Source organism: Fringilla coelebs, assembly GCF_963513975.1.
Source record: "Fringilla coelebs genome assembly, chromosome: 1".
Classification (NCBI taxonomy): domain Eukaryota; kingdom Metazoa; phylum Chordata; class Aves; order Passeriformes; family Fringillidae; genus Fringilla; species Fringilla coelebs.
This window is the reverse complement of record NC_140028.1, coordinates 41,029,011-41,049,902: the sequence shown is the minus strand read 5'-3', so window position 1 is coordinate 41,049,902 and position 20,892 is coordinate 41,029,011. Positions and strand designations below refer to the sequence as shown.

The following is a 20,892-nucleotide window of genomic DNA, read 5'->3' as shown; positions in this document are numbered from 1 at the left end:
TGATTTTTGTCCTTTTAAGCTCAAACTTATTCCCACTACTCAGTATTCAGGAGACCCTTAGGAGTCTGGCAGGGATCTGGACAGTGTGGATGCAAATACCCAACCCACTGCTTGCTCAACCCTTCTGGCTCTCCTGCACTTGCAATTCACTGACTCAAAAAGAAAAGTAGGAATAGCAGAACTTAGGACAATTTTCAGCTAACTTCTTATGCAGAGACAATTTGTCATAACTGTTAAAAATACTAAAATATACTTTTTTCTCTATTAATCACATATGATTTCTCATTACTATTTTCTTACCTTTTTTGCCTGGCAATACTCCTTTTCCATCACTTTTCCTAGCACCCACGGTCTCCTAGATGCACCCGATGCTAAAGAGAAAAATGTATGTAACATTTTAGATAAGCAACTACAGGTACCAGGATATTACAGTATATTTTCATTAAAATCAGAGGGTTTTTTTAACAGTTTAAATAAACAAACAAACATTAAGTAAGGTCAGATTTAAATGCAACATTTTGGTGGCCCTCGGAACAATAATTTGCAGTACCTAGGCCAACACTAATTTTAAGCTATCACAAATACAACTAGTGTTCAGAATTTTACTTTCCCCACTTCCCTGATGCAGGAATAGAATCAAGACATAGTTTTCTGAAGCAGTGAGACAGAGACAAATGTGTCCCTCAGGCAGTTGTTAAGTCTGGATATTTGTTTTATCTGCAGTTTTCTTAGATTTGACATGAACTCTATTCAGTAACTGGTAAGGACCAGAGCAAGATAAGTCCATTTAAAAACAGGTCAGTGAATTAAGTACTCACAGTAACATACAAACTGACATGGCTTTTACATCATGTATGTCAAAAACCAGTAAGAAAAGTCTACCATATTTCACACAGCTATGTATGCACTACTAATGCCATAGGTCAGAATATATTACATCTGGAAGCAAGACAGGCATTTTCCCCTCAGGTTTCACAGATGACACATGGCACAGATCCTTCAGCAAACTCACAATAATCCAGTTAGAGCTTAGTGGTCTTCTGGAGAATACAGTTATTCAAGATCTATCATCTGGCATCATAACTGCAACCTACAGTGAGTCTGCTCAGGGAAATTATTTGACAGCTTGTGACATGCAATAACACAAACTTTCACTGATAGGTTAGAATTAATGCAAATTTTCTTTTGATACACATTCTTAGATGTTTTTACAAAGCTAGGAGCATAGGTGGGTTTGCAAAAAACATGATCATTTAAAGACATTTCCATTAATCCACTTCATGCAGAGCCCATGGTTTAGTGCAAAGCATTGTTATTTTTCCTCGTTTAAAAAGATTTCAATTTTGCTAAGTTTAGATAGCTGCCAAATAAAGCCAACAAAAAGCCTTGAAAATTACGGGAGAAAAAAAAGTTACTGTATCATCAACTTGAACATAAACAAAGAAATACAGGAAGTCTTCTCTGAAAATTTATAATAAATACTATTTTAATTTGGTGGAAAAACTGTGAGCAAAAATATTGCTTGCAAACTCCCATATAATGTCGTCTACATTTTTTTTATTTATTATTTATGTTGAGTAGTTAAAGCAGCCTGATGGGAATGTTAACATACTCTGTGTGTGTACCAAATAGGCATATTCTTCCTCTTTTTTTTTCCACAGCTTACTTTGAAGATGCAGATATTTTTCCCCAGTTTTCTAAGATATTAAGATCTATATAAATTTTTAATTAAAAATGTTCTGCTTTGAAAAATATTTTGCACTAGAACAAGTAGCAAAAACTACAAAGATAGCTGACAACTAATATGTTCTTCTTGTATTTATCACATACATACTTAGAAATCACTTAGTTTTAGAAAGTTAAGACTGTTAATTGTAAGAGGAGAAAATAATTAGAAAAAAATCTGACACTTACCACACTCACCTGGTTTGAGATCCAGTGCAGCAAGGGACTCTGAGTGCAAGAAATACAAGGTTGGACTAACAGTAAACAACACGTAGTTGTCATGCCTTTCGTCCAAGATAATGAGTACCAAATCGCCAACCTGAAAACTAGGAAAAAAAAAATAAAATCACAGAACTTTACTAAAAAAAAAAGCACAGAAGTTTAAAGCTACATTAATTACACTACATTTTTCCCCCCATGTATTGAATGAGATAGACTAAGCTGAAGAGCAGCAGACACTTCCACATGCTATGCCAAGTCATATACATTTCCTATTTTTTGAAGACAACAAAAGCAGGCTATCTTTAAAAAGTGTTTTTGAATTGTCCTACACCCATCAGCTCAAATTGTTTTTCTCAAAATAACTGTCATTTTTCCTTTAAAACATAATCAGAAATACCTAACTAAATGCTAGTGTTTCAATTTTGTATTAATTTTATTCACTGGTACTTAAGGTAACTGTCACTGTAGTGGTGTTTACAAACATTTTTTTGTTATTTTAAACTGAAGTAAAATTGAACACAGAAAAATACAGCAAGAACATTTATGCAGCTTCCAATCTTAAAATTTAAGCACACAAGAAAAAGAAGGGATGAAGTGTTTATCTTTGATCAAATGATGAAAAGCCAAAGAAACACTGTGGCAACTATACATAAAACGTTTTATAACTCTGCTTTTCTGACACCAGGGTAACACAAAAACACAAGTTCTCATGCAAAGTTTCAACTACAGAATTCAGAGAGCAACTTCTGTCTCCAAACTTCCAGTTCCACGGTGTAAAGTGTTGCGAGTAAATTATTTACCCCTTAATGAAAAGAAGTCTAAATTACCTACAAATTAAGCATTAGATCACAAGGGAGCTGTAGGAATAGTTATTAAATTTTTATTATTACTACTACTACTACTCCTCTGGGGATGAAGTGCAAAGAAAGTGAAAAACTTCTCCATAGAAGGAGACTACAGATACACAGCCAGTCAATTGAGTATATCTAGAGAAATTCAGGTCATTGTCTTTAAAGTTCATTTTTGGATTAAATAAACAATACTCCAAACTTTTCTGCCTAGACTTACTATGAAGACATGCTATATTGACTTAAAAACATCTCTACTGGACAGACTAATTCTTTTTTCATACCATTTTCCTCCTCAAAAACTACCAAGACATTCATGATAATTTTCAGATGCTAGAGAAAAAAAAATTATTCTTCACATCCTGATCTTGTTACAGCAAAAATGAAAACTGGTGTAATTCAGAAAACATCAATAGAAAAATCTGTGCAGGTTTTCTTTCTCCAAAGACTTCTTATATGATTCAAGTAATACACAGACCTAATATTAATTAAGAAGTTGTCTGTAGCTTTCGCATTTTCCAAGAATACTTCTTTTTCCAACAACAATTCTACATGCAGCTGCTAACAGATTGATAATACCTAACAAAATGTTTCAGTTAGTTTTATTTCATTCAGTTAGATTAAGACAAGAACTTGGAAGACTTCTCTTGAAATATAATACAGCACTATGCATATTCAGGATGAATAGATTTCCTTTTTCTTAGACTTCAAGGTTACAGGCAAACAAAAAAAGTAATCTAAAAAAAGCCTCAGAATTCTAGAAATCCTCTGAAGTATGGAATTCAACAAAGTCACTGACAGAGAATTCAAAAAGGCCATTTCATTGTTTACAGAAAGGTTTTATAAAATTTGATTTTTGCTCAGCTGGGACTGTTCAATAGCTGATAGCTAAATTATAGTGATCTATGCATCCTTTCACCACAGAGCAAGAACAGAAAAATTTCAGCATTAACTATACACTTATTTTATTGCAAGCATATCCATCTGTTTATATGAAAATTAACATGTACTTACTCTCTAATTGCTATTTTTTCAGAATGTCTTGAGGATACTGATGACATGCTTTGGGACATCTATAAAAAGAGAAAAGCTATAAAGTACTGGCAAGCTATGATGAAATGTACATTGCAGGTAAGAGTACGGCAAGATGATTTTTCATTGATTTCAAACAGTGCCTAGTCTTGCAGATTTTATACTCACTCAGAAAACCCACCATACTTTTGTGATCCTGTTCTGTAGTGGGTTTAGTTGCTTGTGGTTCGGTTTTGGTTTTTATCATTGTACCTTTTTTTTAATAGCTACCTTTGATTATAAAAGTTCCTGCACAACTAACTTCTTCCTCATTATTTAAAATTGGGAAGGGCTTTTTATATCAGTGCCAGTGAAGATTTACTCTGGACATACAAAAGACTCATGATAAAACTGTCCATTCTAATAGAGAAGTCACTGGCACCAGAAAAGGCTGATGGTAGAACGCCAGAGATTCAACATGTTTACTACAATTAAACTCTAGATGTTGAGCTCACGATAGTTTTTCTACAGTCACAAAATCTCAAGTTTATGGTAATCAACAGGGCAGCACTCGCTAGAACAAACCTGGAATCAGATTTACTAAGACCAAACACAGGTTCAATTCTGTAAGGTTTTGGACATAAGAATTATATCCTATATGTATATTTGCTTTTAATTCTGTTTAAATTAATAAAATACTGGCACATTTAACAACTTTAATAGGACAAATTAGACCTGAAAATAAACATAAGTGCACACAAAGTTTGTACAAGAACTGTGATAAGAAATGACAATGGGCTACTTCTATCTCCAAAGAAACACCTATCCCACGGGCAGGTAACTAGCTGGGGAAGCTGTTTGGGTGTAAATGTATCAGTTCCATTACCCTCTGGTAACCTCCTTACAACTGACTATTCATAATTGCTCCACAGAAACTCCGACTAGAGGTCCTGCAGTTTTTCCATCCATTCCTACTTCCTGGACCATTTATACGTGCTATTCAAATCTAGATTACTCACACTTGAAGTTCAGCATGTGATTTTTCAGCTGTAACTCAGATATTGTTCCCTACAGCAAATTTCCTTCCTATTGTCAATCCTGCCCCCTGCCTTCCCCAGAGGCAGTACCAGCCTGCTTTCATATGAGCCTGAAGCCTATTCACAGCTCATTTTCTTCATTTCTTCAAAGAATGGGTCCAAACTGAATGCAGTGCATCACAGAATGCTCTCAAATTCTGATGACACCTTCAGCAGTTTTCTTTAAAGGATCCAACTTCAGAATTTTGTTTTTAATTTTTATATTTTATTATTTTAAACATTTATTTAGAGGCTACCTTTCTTTCTTGAAAAAGTCACAGCTAGCATGAAATTGTCAAATTTGTTTAGACTGTTCACAGAAGTGTTTGAGAGTTCAGATATACAGATATGCTATTTTTCAAACTGGAGTAAGTGTTAAATGAAAACACAAAATAGCTTGATTTCTGTAGCTTTCCCTAACTTCTAACTTCAAGAAAAACAGAACAAACTAGAATGTTGAGAATAATTACATTAAAACCTAGTAAGGAATGTTTTATTAATACAATTATAATAGCCTTTATACAGAAAAAATTGTTCCCTTTTTCAATAACCCATTTACTGTAACAAAAATCCTGTAATAAGATTCCAAGTATTAAAAGGAGTTCCTTTTTGCTCCTTGTAGAAGTAACCCACAAGTTCTTCTGCAAAAGCCAATGACCTATGAAGATTTTCTTTTTCACACATAATGCCTTCTGAGCTCTTTATCTGAAGTACCTCAATAGAAATAAACACAGGTATTGAAGTGTTGATGTATATCTCAATTTTAGAAGTGCATTTAAAAGGAGGAGGAGGGAAAGAAGGATGAAGAGACAAATAATAAAAACTCACTTTATAAATAAGGAATTGAAAAGATATGCAGTTCCATTTAGAAATCAAATCTGAATCACTTTAGAGACCAAAGAACCACCAATTTCTCCTACATGGCTTTGTATTAATCATAACAAGAATAATCCTCTATTTGTCTCATACACAGTGTTTCTTCCATTTTGTTTTACTCTAATATGACAAGAGATCAAGGGTTTGATTCAGGAAATCTACAGAGAGGTTTAGAAAACTGTCTAGGTGTATTTTGAGTTTTATTGTAAAAACTACACTTAAATTCTGTGTATTTCACTGACATTCTGAATTAAAAATAATCCTTGAAAAATTATACTTTTAGATGTCTTGCAATCCTTCCTTACAGCTGGAAGTCTAAATTCCCACTACAGAGGTATCAGTTCCTACCAAACTTTTAGGTGTCACCTGTCACTTAAAGAAAGTGTGATCTCCATGGCCAGTCCAACCAAAGGATGTGCCTGTTTCCTACACACACATGAATTTTTTTAAGACTTAAAATTGAGACCTGCTAGCATGGACAAAGAGTGAATAAATAAAAGGAGAAGAATTTATACTACAGGAATCATTTAGCACTCTGTCACTAAATTATTTTTCCTTCCATAGACATTTACTGTAGCTTTTTATATGGGGGCTGCCTGCCTGCATTTCCAGCTACTAGGGAGAATTACAGCAGGCAGGTGCAGTTTTTCCAAAACCATCTGGAAGTTATTGTTAGAACTCCCAATTACACTTAAAGTGCAGGCATATTTATATTCTTTTAAACTGGCTTTCAATCTACTGCTGCTGAAAACTGAGTCATGTTGCCCTGGAAATTAATACCCCGTTATCCCAACTCTGGATGGTCTGTATTTTTTGGGAAAAAGTCACTCTCCAGTCCTATGAACCTTTTTCCATGAGAAGACCAAGACCATATACATCTGGAAGGTTATCAGACTACCTATTCACCACTTCCCTTAACACTTCATGAGGCTGAAAAAATGGATTTCACAAATACTTACCAATCTTTGATTTAATCTCTTATTTTCCTCTTCTTTCAACTGCAAAGTCTAAAATAAAATCTTAATCTGATTAACTGGATATTACACTTCATACAGTACAAATATTTTTTTAAAAAGTTCTGTTATGACTAGAGCCCAACTACTTGTACAATACTATGTCCTTCAGTTCTAAAACAATTATCAAAACATCTTTTGAACAAAGACATGCAAACACCCTTTGATGTCTAGGAATTATCCTAGTGCTACAAACTCCCATGCTAAAATTGTACCTGCATAGTCATACTTCTCTTTCAGTTAGAAAAACATGTAAATGATAGAACAGCAAAAGAAATGTAATATATTACTATGTTATAGCTTCTACCCATGACAAATGCTTTGTAATCAAATCACATAAAAAAGCGTGTACGTGCTCATAGTCAGAAACACCGAGGCAGTTGCTTCATACAGTGTCACAATCCATTAACAGAAAGCATTCCTGTTCTTTATTTGGTTCCAGATTTTAGTCTAAGTGATCCTAGCTAATGACACCTTTTTTTTAAAAAAAAAAAGCTCAACTCCAAAAAGACAACTGAGATGAAGTAAGATATGACTGGCCAGTTAAAAATTACTAGAATCCGGAATACTCCAGTGTAACTACTAGAGGTTAATCTCACATTTTACCAAGAACACAGCTTATGAGGAAAAAATTACCCATTTTTATGAGAAACTGGCAAATCAATCTTAAATCCTGTCCAGCTGTTTTGTATTTCTTAATTAGAAAAAGAAGTTGTAACTTTTTTTCCTATATAAATTTTCTGTATCAATGATCTGTCACTCCTAAAAAGAGTGACAGAACAGTCACTTGTACTAAAGCCCACATAAATGTAACAAAGATAGGCCAGGAGTAGTATTTTAATAGTTATCTTGAATTACTTCAGTGAATTACAGTAATCCAAAAGTACAATGAAAAAAATTCCTTGAAATTATTTTTATAATCCCTGTAGACACTATACTGCATCAGAGAATATAACTGACCACAGCACAACTTCACATGTACATACTTTTAAGTACTTAGTCATTAAGTATTTAATCTCACAAACAAACAATCTACTCACTCTTTCTAGCAACATTATCCTCTGCTTTTCTTCAGACATATGAACATTTTCACTAAAAGAGAAAGAAAATGGACAGGTTAAAAACTAACATTTTTTTAATAATAAAAAATAGTCTTTTCCACACCCACCTGTTATCTTCACTCAGTGAAGAGTGTTATATATTTGCTAGCACAGAAGAAACAGCATAGAAAGATACTTAGGAATCAGCATCAATATTTCTGACTGGGATTTTAGATATTTTTTCCCTTTCTTTAAACCAAGGAGGTTCTTTTTTGTAACAAGCCAGTGAATTTACAGCCATTGATTAGTTTATCAAGGTACATCAGGGTATTTCTTGGTATTTTGCGTTGTTTTCAAGACACTAGGATCAAAGATACAGCCCCACATGCTTTGACAGTTAATCCCTGCTATTGCAATTCAGCTTTATCATGCCCCATTTTCCTGGTTTGTAGTTCAAAGGCTACTGGGGAGTATTCTGAAGTGCCCTGGTACGCTCTGGTAGAGACACTAATGTGAACTTACTACTTGTTGCCATTCATCTGTGGGATAAACTGAGTACTGGGGTATGATAAAACAAATGCTAACATCCCAAGTAATTGTTTAAGAACATAAACAGTAATTCCTAAAAGAGTTATATAATGTACTTTAAGAGCAGTTTAAATAGGAAAGAAATAATAATTTTCTAGTCACTGTTTTGGTTGAGAAAGCAGACAAGTTTTGGGATGAAACATGCTATAAATCCCATCAAAATTATCAGAAAAGCTAACAGATTATAAATAAACCATACTAATCATTACTTCATTTCAGTTAAAAGGCTGTTTAGCTCTCATGTAATAGGAAGCAGTCAACAGAAACCTGCGAAAGTTTCTGTCTAATCATACACTGGGTTATAATTTTTTCACAAGCTCACCTTATTTTTTTTTGTACATCTGTTTTGAGAGTGCAGGACTAGAATGATTACTATAAGAAACAGCTCTTTTTTTAAAGATGGGGTATTTCCTTGGTTTATTATCAGTGCAAGTTTAGCTTGGGAAGGACAAACTGTTTTAATCTTCATTTCCACAAAGCTGTTAAATACTCTGGGTATGTGATTCTGGGTTAGGCAGCATTGGTTGTGATGTACACTGACTAAAGTCAATGCAAGTACATCTAACAATTTTGCTCTTGTTCTTCTGATTAAAACCTTGTTCCTCTTGTGTGGCTGCCAGTCAGGTTTCTTACTTCTGTGAAAGGTATGGAGAGAAGCCTGAGGTTCTTTAAAATGCTAGTGGCATGAAAGTGAGACACTGTTCAAAAGATGTGTCAGTAACATGCAGCCTCCCAGTTCATTCACCATCACAATTTTCCCTCTGACTTAGGTTTTGTATACTTAGGTATATTCTTTTATATCATGATTGTGGGGCCAAGTTTCACCTTGAAGCTGCATACTTCAAAGTCATCAAACTCACACATTCCTAATGTCTGTGACACCACAACTGTATGTACATGTATGTTTAAAAGAATATTTTCAGGAAGAGCATCAAAGGCAGGAGGAGAGTTAAACATGCTCATCTGTACCTCACGCATTTCTAGAACAAGAGCATGCTTTGTTTCTACTCTAATGCTCCACACTTACTGCACAGCCATCATACTGGTTTCCATTGTGGAATCCATTCTCCCCTCAGCCCCAAAGTCAGCACCCAATCTCTCTGTGTCCATGGGCACATCAGCTGCACAGGCTCCACAAGCTTCTGACGCTGCTGCCAAGTAGGTTGATGGAGAAAAATTACTACTTCTCAGTTTATTAACTTCTTCTTCAAGTTTCTTCTTCTCTTCAAGTAAGCGAGCTCTGTCTTCAGAAAGTGTTTCAATCAAATCTATGACAAACAGAATTTCTTTTAATTACAGCAACACTAAGGATCAAAACCCATCTGCAAAGAATGGAACAGTCCTCTTAGAAAAGATGAATACTTCTTCGGAACTTTGCTTACCCTTATCTTTTTCTTGCTGTTGTGTAAGCGCTTTTAATTTGTCACTAAGATCATTAATTATGTTTTCTTTTTTCATTTTCTCTCTTGCCAGAACAGTGTTAAAGTTGGTCTGAAAACAGAAAGGAAGTATTACTGAAACAAGGAACGTACTGTAAAAATGTAATGCAAAATAGTACAAAAGAGGGCATGCATTTCAGTTTTCTACAACATAATTAAAGAAGAAATTATAACATTTTTACTTATTGCTTTGCTGAAGAGACAAAATGCCAGTACATTTTGTTTTTGTTTATCTTTAAATTTTTTTGTAATTAATTTTATTTTTAACCCTCTCATTCCCTCCAGCCTTATACATACAAGTATTACAGTAAGAAGTAATTTTAAAAAACCATAAGTTCTTGATTTTTCTTTAAAATTAATGTAAAATAGTTGAACATTCTATATTTAAAACAGTTACTTTAAGGGTTCAAATTAGTAAGATAAAGCTGAACAGCATCCAGACATGTTACATAAAATGACAAAGAAAAATACCATTGTCAGTACACTATAAACTGAATTCAAAATACATTTCAAGTCATGCATTAATTCCTCAATGAACAACTAATTATTGCAAAAGATACACAGGAATACTGGTTAATAGCTTGGATAGCTGAACATAAAAAGCGGCCAGCATAGCATTCAGCTCCAGTCTAACAAATCTTTCCCCTTCTTCAATCCTTCTACTGATCACTGTGCCCTTAAACTCTTAGGGAGCTGCTGTAGGGACAGACAAAACCTACTAACAACCATCTATTAAAAGGATATTTCAAATTACTTTTAATTTTTCTGTGACTTTGAAGATTCTCTTGATAGATGCCAATTCTGAAAATGCAAACTATGTAGTGGGCTACACAACTTAGATAGGGCACAGCAGCCTTTGTTCTGTGTCTCCATAACAAAACTATTATATACATATATATAACATATATACTTATATATAACTTTATTATATGTCTGCTTAACAAAAGCATAAGTGACACCTCTAAGAAAACTTCACAGAGGGAAAAAACTAAAACCCAAAAAAGACAAAGGCAAGACTAAATAGATAAAATATTCAGTAATCAGCACAGCCAATGAAGCAAACTTTCAGCATCGACTGATAGACCGTTTTTCTGGGTTTGGGGTATTTGTTTGCTTTGGTTAAGGTCTTTTTTGGGGTTGCTCATTGTTTGTTGTTTTTTTTTTTTAAAGTTCCAGCATTCCCTGGAATTTGCTGTAAATGCCTCAGAACCCTCCCTTCCACACTCTGCTGCAGAAATGAAGAATACTATTAAATAATGAGGAAAATGGAATACTAAGGAATATTGAAAAAATAAATCAAATGATTACCAATCTAGGAAAACTTTCCTATTAGATTTGCTATGTAAGGCTAACTTCAGCATTAATGCTTGCAGCCCAATTGCAGTAAGACCCCCTTCTTTACAGCCATCTGCAATTTTGTGTTCCCTACTCCCTGCATCAAGTGATTCACAGCATTCATTCACCAAGCTGGCTGATCACCACCCTTGTCTCTTTGTCCTTATTTGATCCTACCACAGCTACAGTAAGGAGAAGTGCTTAAAACAGAAAATCCTTTCTCTGAGTTTAAATGCAACAAAGCTGCAGATAATAGCTGTTACTAACAGATTTAATTTAAGAACTCAAGACTCATTTACAGAAACTAAGAGGCTCAAGATGTTTTGAAAGGAAAAAATGTGTGGATATAAATGCGAAATAATAATCCAGTGCAACGTGATTTTTCATCAAGATAAGGACTACACAGTGGCTTTAAGTTTGTTACATAAAATGCAACATACATTGTTTGAACCTCAAAATACAATATGTTTATGCTTTGAACCTTAAAACACCACCTGTCAATGGTAATAAACTTTAAAAGCCAGTGAAATACTAATTGATTCCAGATCAATTAGCATTGCAAATAATTAATTTATTGTTGTCCACAGATTTTTTAATACCTGGTATCTTTCTGCAGTTAAAGAGATGAATGACTATAGATTCCAAGCACTTAAGCAAAAGAAATCACAAAAATTGAATCTGGATCACCAGCTGTTTGGTAATTGGTTTTGTCTTTTGGGGTTTTTTCCCAGTGGAGTTTTTTTTGTTTCTTTGTTGTGTTTTGTTCTTAATGCTTAAATGTTTGATTACATTAACACATCATATCCTGATTTCAGATGATCACACAAGTTTAGAATGTGGAAGTGTTACAGAGCAAAAGAGAAAACCATACTCTAACTTCAAAGCAGTGAAAGAGCACGATTGTCCTGGGAGCAAAAATAATTTTTTAAAACATCAGCTTTACCTGCTGCTCTGCAGTGAGTGATGTTCTAATGTTCTGCATTTCTTCATTCTTTCTTTTCTCTTGTTCTTCAAGTTGCTCTAAGAACTTCATTTTTTCTTCCTGAAGCTTCTCCTGAAGTTCAGCAACTAAGTTTGATTCAGCAGATGATTCAGCAGGAGGACTTAAAAGAAAATGTTTAGGCTTTAAATGTGCAGCATATACCAAGTTCCACAATACATGAAATAAACACACACACACACAAAGTCAGACATTCATTTTGAGACATTGTTTCTGAAATATTTAATATACTATATTACTATTAAGCCATTACTAACATCAATTCTACCTTTTAATCATGAGCATCTTACAAATTCTTACTCGGGCTTTCTGTGTCTTTGGCATAGCATGCTGGCTCTAATTTTGAAGTTTTGTTGTGGGGGAGGACTTTTGTTTATACTTTTACTAATTAACAGTAAGTATGGAAAGTGGTAAAAAGAAACTATCAACTTCACAAAGATACTTAGTATGTAAAAATGCAAAGCCTTCAGAAATACCACATAAGGAAAATAATTCAGCAGAAATCTGATGCTAAGGAATCCAGATGGGAATTTCAAAACTCCACACTGCAGAATCTGGAGGACAGCAGTGATGATCATAAAGGAAGGAAACCATCAACAGTCACAACGGCAGGATAATGACCTCAAATGGCTTTTGAAACAATGTTACATAAGCCAAGTATTTTTCACCACAAATTTTTCACGGCAAAAACTAACTACAGTCTTCTGTGTTTTGGCTTGAGTTATCAAGAACGCACCTGAAGAACGTTAGAATAGAGAAACCCCATTGCTGGGCAACAATTGTGGAAAATTGTATTATTTTAAATTTCTATTATTCATCTGCACCAGAATCATATTTAAACCATAATGATATTGCAACTAATCATATTTAAACTCAAAGCTCTTTGCTGAACTAAACCAAAGCAGGAATCATCTGCTTCTCAGATGGACTGCCTGGACTACTGCTTGCAAATGACAGCCAAGTAAAGGATATTGCTGCTCTGCAAAGGATGCTAGCACATTACCAGTTTTTATACCTCATAACTGTACCGGGCAGTTGGTTTAAATACTTAATCTGAAAAGGTCTTGTCAACTACAGCAACAATGACAATGCTTAACTTTATTATTTTCAAGATACCAGAAGTACATATCTTCAGATTGGGGTTTCTTTGCAAGCGAATGCTTGCATTGCTCTAAGATGACAAAGGATGTACTTAACAACGCTGCTACTGGTTCTAACACATGGGCATATAGTGAATATACAAACTATTAAGCAGCAGCTAAGCACTCAAAAAACCCATGAGAAGCTCTAAATAAAAGAGCTCTGAAAGCCAACTGAAGTTGTCAGAGTGGCTAAACAGCCTCTGACATTCTAGAAGTCAGAAGTAAAATAAGCAAAGAAAATCATGAAACGCTCAGGCAAATTTTTTTTGTGCCACCAAGTAAACATTTTTGTGCTTGATCAAATTTCACTTTATTTCTAAATGAAACCTAGCTAGGAGAGAGAGAGGACATGCACTCTGTGAAGCTCCACTACATATGGTGGTCTGACAGAAGTGGCTGGGCAATACAAAGATTAAGATACCAAAGCAGTAATTCCATCTTTGAAGCAGTTGGGACTCCTAGTCTACTTTTAACATTCTTTAGAATATTATAGATATTTTAACTAACCAGAAAACGGTTTCAAAATGCTTAGCAACAAGTCATTAAAGATATTGTGGTTTTCTCTACTGTTCATTTACTCTTTCTGCACTACTACATAGTGCAGAAAAAGTAAATGAAACTACAAATGCCTTGCAGTTTTATTATCTTTCTTAATCAAAATGACTTGATTTTCAGACACACCAAACCCTGTTAATTTTTATACTGTGGTAATGCATGGATAGCAAACATTTCTTTGTTGCCTCTTAATATTTTTGTTAGCTTTCACGGAAGTTCAAAACCTAAATTCCTGACACCAGTGCAATACTCAGGTCAAATTTAACAATCCCTCTCTCCGTCTGTACCTTCTGAATGGCTTTCATAACGTTACCCTTGCAGAAAACAACAAACATATAGTCACATGCCAAATAGAAGTTGTTTTCTACCATTACAACTGCTAAACAATGAGTGAGAATAACAAATCAACTTGAGTTATTGACATAGCTTGGGGCTTTAGGAATTCAAAAATCAAACAAGTAAATAGTGACTTTGAAATCTTAGGACAGATTTACTCAATATATAAGCCCTTTGGAGATAAAACCATAGTACATCTTGATTCCTAGGGGAAAAAAAATTAACAGCAGAATAAAGGCATCAAAAGAAGCCTGAGGAGCAAAATATATTTCAATGTCACTAAAAATTAAATTACTTTACAGAACTTGTAACAAACTAACAGCGCTTCTTTAGATTGAAGAAGATAATATTTCTTTGAAATATATTGTCTGTTTTATCCAGTTTGGATAAGAATACACGCAGCTGTAATCACAAGTTCAAAGTGTAGGTGGATTTTTAAAAAGTCTGATGACACAGCTACATCTTTTTCCTGTTGAGTCAAGTTCTTCAAATTTCTACAATGCACAAATACACAGAAAAGGAAAAGAATGCAGAATTTATCATTTTTCTTCTCATCACACCATATTTCATTAAGAGAATATTTTCTTCAATTAAGAAGGGCTGTTCTTAAATTTCATTATATCCCAATCTTAATTCAAAGAAACAATATTATCTTGATGCATTTCTTTATACACTGACAAACAAACATAGGCACTAACACAAAATCACATAATGATGGATTTGCTCATATGTGAAGATCCTGAGGTAGCAGACAATTCCAGTGACGCAGTCCATTTCCCTTGGACTACGCTGTTGGACTCTGAATGACCTCCCCTCTCCTACCTTTTTTTAACAGTACATTGATACTAAAAATTTAAAAGCTATCTAAAGTCTGTACTCATTTTTTGCAGTATTCTTGCTTTTATGTCAATTTTTGGATTCTGTCAATTTTATTGATCTTTTCAGATTTTCACATACTTGGTATAGCCTAATACCTGGGAAAAAAATTTCTCTATTAAGATATTTTACAAACAACATCTATCTTCTGCACTGATTCACGCCACAAGAACATAAATGATAAACGCCAGCATTTAAAAATACTGTTGCTCAGCCTTAGTCACATGGAAAAATTCTACTATTTCCATTCTATAACAACATAATGTAAGCTGTTGGCAGGCATTACAACCTCATAAGTATGTAAGATACGATAGAAAGAATAATTCTATGCATTCTTGGCTAGGGAAAAATATATTTTTCAAATGGAAAAATCTCCGCAGAAATTAACAAAGAAAAATGGTGATATTAGGATATTCTTTAAGATTATGTTGCACCTTTATGTTTCATTAAGAAGCTCAAACCGAAGACCCTGAAATAGGTAAGTGGGGCAGCAAAAGTCAATGGAAGTCCATGTGGCCATGGGACAGCTCTCAGTCAATCCTGTATAAATTCCCATGCAAGTTTTCAGGCCCCATTATCATCAACTTGGTGTACAGTTAGCCAATAAAGAAAGTTACCAGGCTACCTAAAAGCCAGCCACTGCACGCTCCCACAGTGCTAGCAGAGAAAGGATGGGAAAAGAGCACGGGGCTAAGACCATCAAAATTGCAATTTGCTACTGTGGAAACATTCCTTCAACATGACTGAAATATAGAACCTTCATTGCTGTCTTGAAATAATCCTGTGTAAGATATTTTACAATCCTTGAGGTTAACTACAAAAATGGGTACACCACTACCTATAAACATTTTGAAATGTGAATACAGAAACTAATACAGATAAACACTATTACAAATACAACAATCTTAGTTACTGCACAGCATGTCATGAATACACCATATTGATTAAAATACTAGGAAAACACAGTAACTTAATTCTTACAGTACCTCTGATTCACTTGCATCTCAAGTTGCAGTATTTTTTCCAAAAGCCCTTTTTCAGCTGCTTCCCTCTGTAATTCCAACTCTTTACAAGCAGTTTGTACTGCATCCTCTTTTTCACAATTGAGCTTCTGAATGAGCAACTGCCTGTCTTGTTCTTGGTTTGATATTAACAGTTCTTTCTCTTCCTTTAGCTTATGGATAATAGCTTCATATTTTTCCTGCTGCTCACAGAGAGACAATTTTTCTGTTTTTTCCTTCTCTAGGGCAGTCATTTCCAACTCTAACTTACTTTGCAGTTCTGTTATTTGCTCTGAAAGTCTTTTTTCTGCCTCAGCAGTTTTTTGATGAAGAAGTGTTACTTTATTTAATTCAGTTCTAAGCAAATTTGATTCTTCTTCATACCTATTTACTAGCTCAGAAATACATTGATCCTTCTCAATTGTCATCAGAGTCCTCAGTTCTGATAAGCCCACTTGATGTTCATCACTGCTGATTTGTATTTTATTGTTTAATTTATCTATCTCCTTTCTTAAGCTTTCCGTTTCCTTGTCAACCTGAGATCTTAAGGTCTCTTGTTGCTGGTTTCTGCTTTCTTCCAAAAGAAGCTTCATTTCATCAGTTTCTGCCTCTTTCAGGGCAAGTTCAACTTCTAGTTTGCACCTCAAATCAGACAGATCAGAAACTTTCAGTTGTAACTCTTCTACTTGTTGTTGTTTCTCTTTCATAACTATCTCATGAGATTCCTGCATTTGTTCAAGTCTATGCTCATTCTCTTTTTTTAATTTATCCAAACAGTCCTTGTGCTCAGCTAGGACCTTCTCAAATTCCTGTAAATGCCTGGCTTGTAGGTTGCTTTCCAGTTCTTTTAAATGGCTTTGCTCTAAACTCTCAAGTTCTGCCCTCAGGAGTTGTAGTTTCTCATTGTTTTCAACATGAAGTTTTTTCAAGTCTTCAAGAACAATTTCACGTGACTGCCTCAGTTCCTTGATTTCAGAATTTTGTGTCTCCATTTGGCATTCCAATTCAAGTAATTTCTGGTCTTTTTCATTCTGAAGGCAAACTACAGCTTCTTTCTCATTCTTTACTATTGCAAATTCATCATTCTTATTCTGAAGAACTTCCTCAAGACCTAACAGGTCGCCTTTTAACTTTTTGATTTTCTTTTTATTTTCTTCACCATCCTCCAATAATTTATTAATTTTAGTTTCATACTCACTTTTCAAAGACTGCAATTCATTTTGATGTTTATCATTTAGCGTTTTTTCAAGTGAAAGCTTTACCTTTTCAATCGTATTTACTATTTCTAAGGAAGTACATTTTAAAGAATTAGAAAAGTCACACTGTTCTCTTTGTACAAGCGTTCTGAAATGGCAAAGATCTTCTTTTATACCTCTTAGATGTACCTTTGAGTCTTGAGCAATAACCCTACACTTCTCCACACAAACACTAAGAGAAGCATTTTCTACTGAAACATCCTTTACACAAGAACTTGTATCTTGCATACGCCTACTGTCTATTGCATTGATAACTGAAGAATAAAGAGACTCCACCATCATTTCTGGGCTTTGGGGGTCACTTATGACATTAGGGGACACTGGATTTTCTTCTATTACAAATTCATTTACTGCTGACATAAAGTCAGATTCTGGACTCTCTGCCAATGAATCCAAGTCTAATGATCCTTGCTTAAGAGCTTGCTCCAAGTTTGGATGGGCAATAGTTTCAAAATCGAACGTGTGAGCATCAATGCTGTCTGGAGACAATTCTTCCAATGGAGCTGGGGGACACACAGGAGGACACAGAGGACCCTGAAGACTGAGTGATGGAGGAGTTCTTGAAGAGGTAGCAATTGCGGTTCCTGTAGTACTTTCCATCCTTGGTGTGGTAGCAGATTGTGGCGATGCTTGACTATTGGAGGCCTACAAGTTATAAAAGAAGAAATGAACACAAAGTGTTAAGCAGCACTGTTAATATTAAAAATTAATTCAAAACCACCAGGCAAAACAAGAACTTTAAAAAATCACCCTTATTATTTGTAAAAATCCAAAATATGTACTACTAAAACTTAAACAAAAATTGCAGAAAATCAAGGAGATCTTCCATTAAGTTTCAGAAGAGCATCATTTGTAAACAAATAAATACTAAATGTTCCCCTAGCCGAAAGTCCTATGTAGAGCATAGCCAACTGTATCTTACCAGTCAAAAATAGGCACTGGTTCTTTACAGCCTACTTATTTCTGTTTTCCTAATAATTTCATTACTAAAATATTTTTATTTGATTATTGCCAATATTGTAATTAAAAACTCCTTTAGTACCTTATGCTATTAACTATCATATACAACATGGACTATGGAAGTCCTAATGCTGACAATACATCTATAGATTCTTAAGACAAAAATATAAACCTTAAGCTTCAGCAAGTGCAGAACACATTCCAGTGTAAGCCAAAAAGCAATGTACAGCCTCAGTATCCACCAAGAACGCATTCCTGAAAAAGTTTGTAATAGGATGGATAGCGAAGCAATTTTTCCTAGGAAAATTACAGTGAAACACATACAGTTAAAATACATAAGGCAAGTAGCTGTGACACACAATTAAGGGGTTTGCACAGGATCATCAGGATCACAAACTGGAAGAGATGCAAAGTTTTCAGAATATATCAGTGCTCTGAAAGATCCCAGATGCATTCTCTGTAACACCATAGCTCATCTATTACCTTGCTCTTCCATCCTTCATCACTAAGAACTTGTTTCATTTTATTCATATAAGAAATGTGACCACCTTGAAAAGAAATAGTTCCTGAAGAAAAACTCACGGGAATTTTTCTAGCAGAAAATTCCCATAGAATGTTCAGTCTCAAAGTGCTGGAAATCTGAGGGTGCTCTTCAAAAATCCAACACTGCCTCCAGCTGATAATTCTGTGATCTTGTTCATGTCTCTTTCCCAAATCGTCCACACTGCCTGCATGTCTGGTGTTCTTTATTATGTTAGCTATTATTGAAGAAACCTCTGCCATCCATTGAATTCAGCTACTTGACTGGCAACAGTTAGTGGAGCTTGGCAATAAATGCTCAGCAACAGCAAAAATCCCAGAAGTGACAACATTGATCTGCTGTTGTAGAAATAGCCTTTTTTTGCTGTCCCCATCTTGTACAAATGATTGTTACTCAAAAAGGAACCTTACCCTCCTCTGCACCAAGGAAATATTCCTTAAAGGAGATATAACATGTTTAACAATTCTCAGCTGTGATTTAAGAGGAATCTATTTCCAGTTCCAACGTTCATCTATTTAGCAGAGTTGCATTTGCACCTCAGCTCTCTTAGCTTTCACATCTTTATAAATCTAAATCATACAATGACTTTTAAATACATTGTTAAAAAAACCTTGTGGTCGCTGCATCCAGAATATTGTATTTACCAAAAGTGAACAGGACATGAGACAAAAAAAAGTAAATGCTCCTTTTTAAATGATTCTATTAGCCCAGGTTTAAGTATTTCCCTGGGACTTAATTTCAGCTCATTGTTTATCTAAGAAAACTTACAAAAATAGATGTTGAAGCGTACTGTGTATGCTGATACATGCCTGAGTTCAAAGCATGCTTTAAGTGACAAACATCTACCATTAATATACCAGAAACACTAACAAAAACTATCATCACAGATATCAACCATACACTAGAAAAAGCAATTCAAAGACTTTGAATATGGGAAAGTCCTACAGAAACCCACATGCAAAGGAATGATAGTATCTACTTTTGGCAACCCTGCGCAGAATCATCCTAGAAGATAAAGAGTAAGGATTTAGCATAAAGAAAAAAAAAATAGTCACTCCATGGAACAATAATGAACTTTGTTTCCTCATGACCAGGGGCTGTAGCACATTACATGCCTCAGCAGTGGCTTTGGTGAGTTGGAAGTCTAATGAGAGCACCTGATTACCATTTAGAGGAGAATTAAACCTCACATTTTGAGTGTCTGAAACTATATGAAGACTTTGTTTACTGAGAAGCCTGTGCCTGCCATCTAGTCCGTTTACAATCTACAGGCAGCAATGTATCCACATGTCATACACTAATTTTTGTAATGACAAAGGAAGAGGAGTCAAGAGCAAACAATTAAAAAATAGAGACAGAAAACCAGAATTAATTTCCAAGTTCTCAGGTATTGCAAGACTACGTGCCTTGCTCTAATTATGTTACTACAAAAAACAATAATGAGGGATGCTGCAATTCTCAGGAAGATTTTAAGCAGTGTTTCAATTCCAAACTCAACTAGAAGAAATGGTAGATTTATGATCTGATTTGAAAAGCCAGCTTCCCTTACAACAAAAACTTTTAATACCAAAGGACTGCGTATGGTAATTACCTACTAACCACTGAGAAGACACCTTAATCATCTAACCCATGGGCACCTTAGCTTTTCCTGGATATCTTTAACCCAGTTGCTGACCTGCTTAAACTCTGTATTATGGAAATAGGAGGGCACAGCAACATCTTTGAGGCTATTAAATTCCAAAGAATAAGCAGAAGGTCTTAAAAATGAAAACAGATTTCAAAGTATTAACAAAATAAACAAATATCCACAAAAATGTCATTTAACTACTCCAATGTAATACTAAAGTAGAAAATTATCATTAATGTTCTATGAACCTGAAAGCTAAAATAATAAGTTATGAAGACACTTGAAAAGAAATACTCTCAACACCCCCAGTAAGTAATTTGATCTCCTCTGACTTGCTCTTTACTCCCTTATCTGCAGTCACAACTTTTCCCTCCTCCCTAAAGTGACTATCATAAGACAGTTGCTGTGGCTGATGCAGTAGGGAT

The 20,892-nt window shown here is 34.7% G+C and overlaps 1 protein-coding gene across 2 annotated transcripts in view; it reads right to left on the bottom strand.

The window, feature by feature from the left end:
- The window catches only part of RB1CC1 (RB1 inducible coiled-coil 1), a 66,798-nt gene that overhangs the window by 1,612 nt on the left and 44,294 nt on the right, over nt 1–20,892 (bottom strand). The window contains exons 15-23 of one of the 2 annotated variants that reach the window (XM_084207520.1): nt 16,069–17,984; nt 12,117–12,276; nt 9,782–9,890; nt 9,427–9,667; nt 7,812–7,863; nt 6,718–6,765; nt 3,810–3,868; nt 1,915–2,051; nt 301–371 (exon numbers count right to left, since the gene is read on the bottom strand). In XM_084207520.1, the coding sequence (XP_084063646.1) occupies nt 301–371; nt 1,915–2,051; nt 3,810–3,868; nt 6,718–6,765; nt 7,812–7,863; nt 9,427–9,667; nt 9,782–9,890; nt 12,117–12,276; nt 16,069–17,984 (2,793 nt within the window). The remainder of the gene's footprint in view (nt 1–300; nt 372–1,914; nt 2,052–3,809; nt 3,869–6,717; nt 6,766–7,811; nt 7,864–9,426; nt 9,668–9,781; nt 9,891–12,116; nt 12,277–16,068; nt 17,985–20,892) is intronic. The other variant, XM_084207521.1, reaches the window with a different exon arrangement.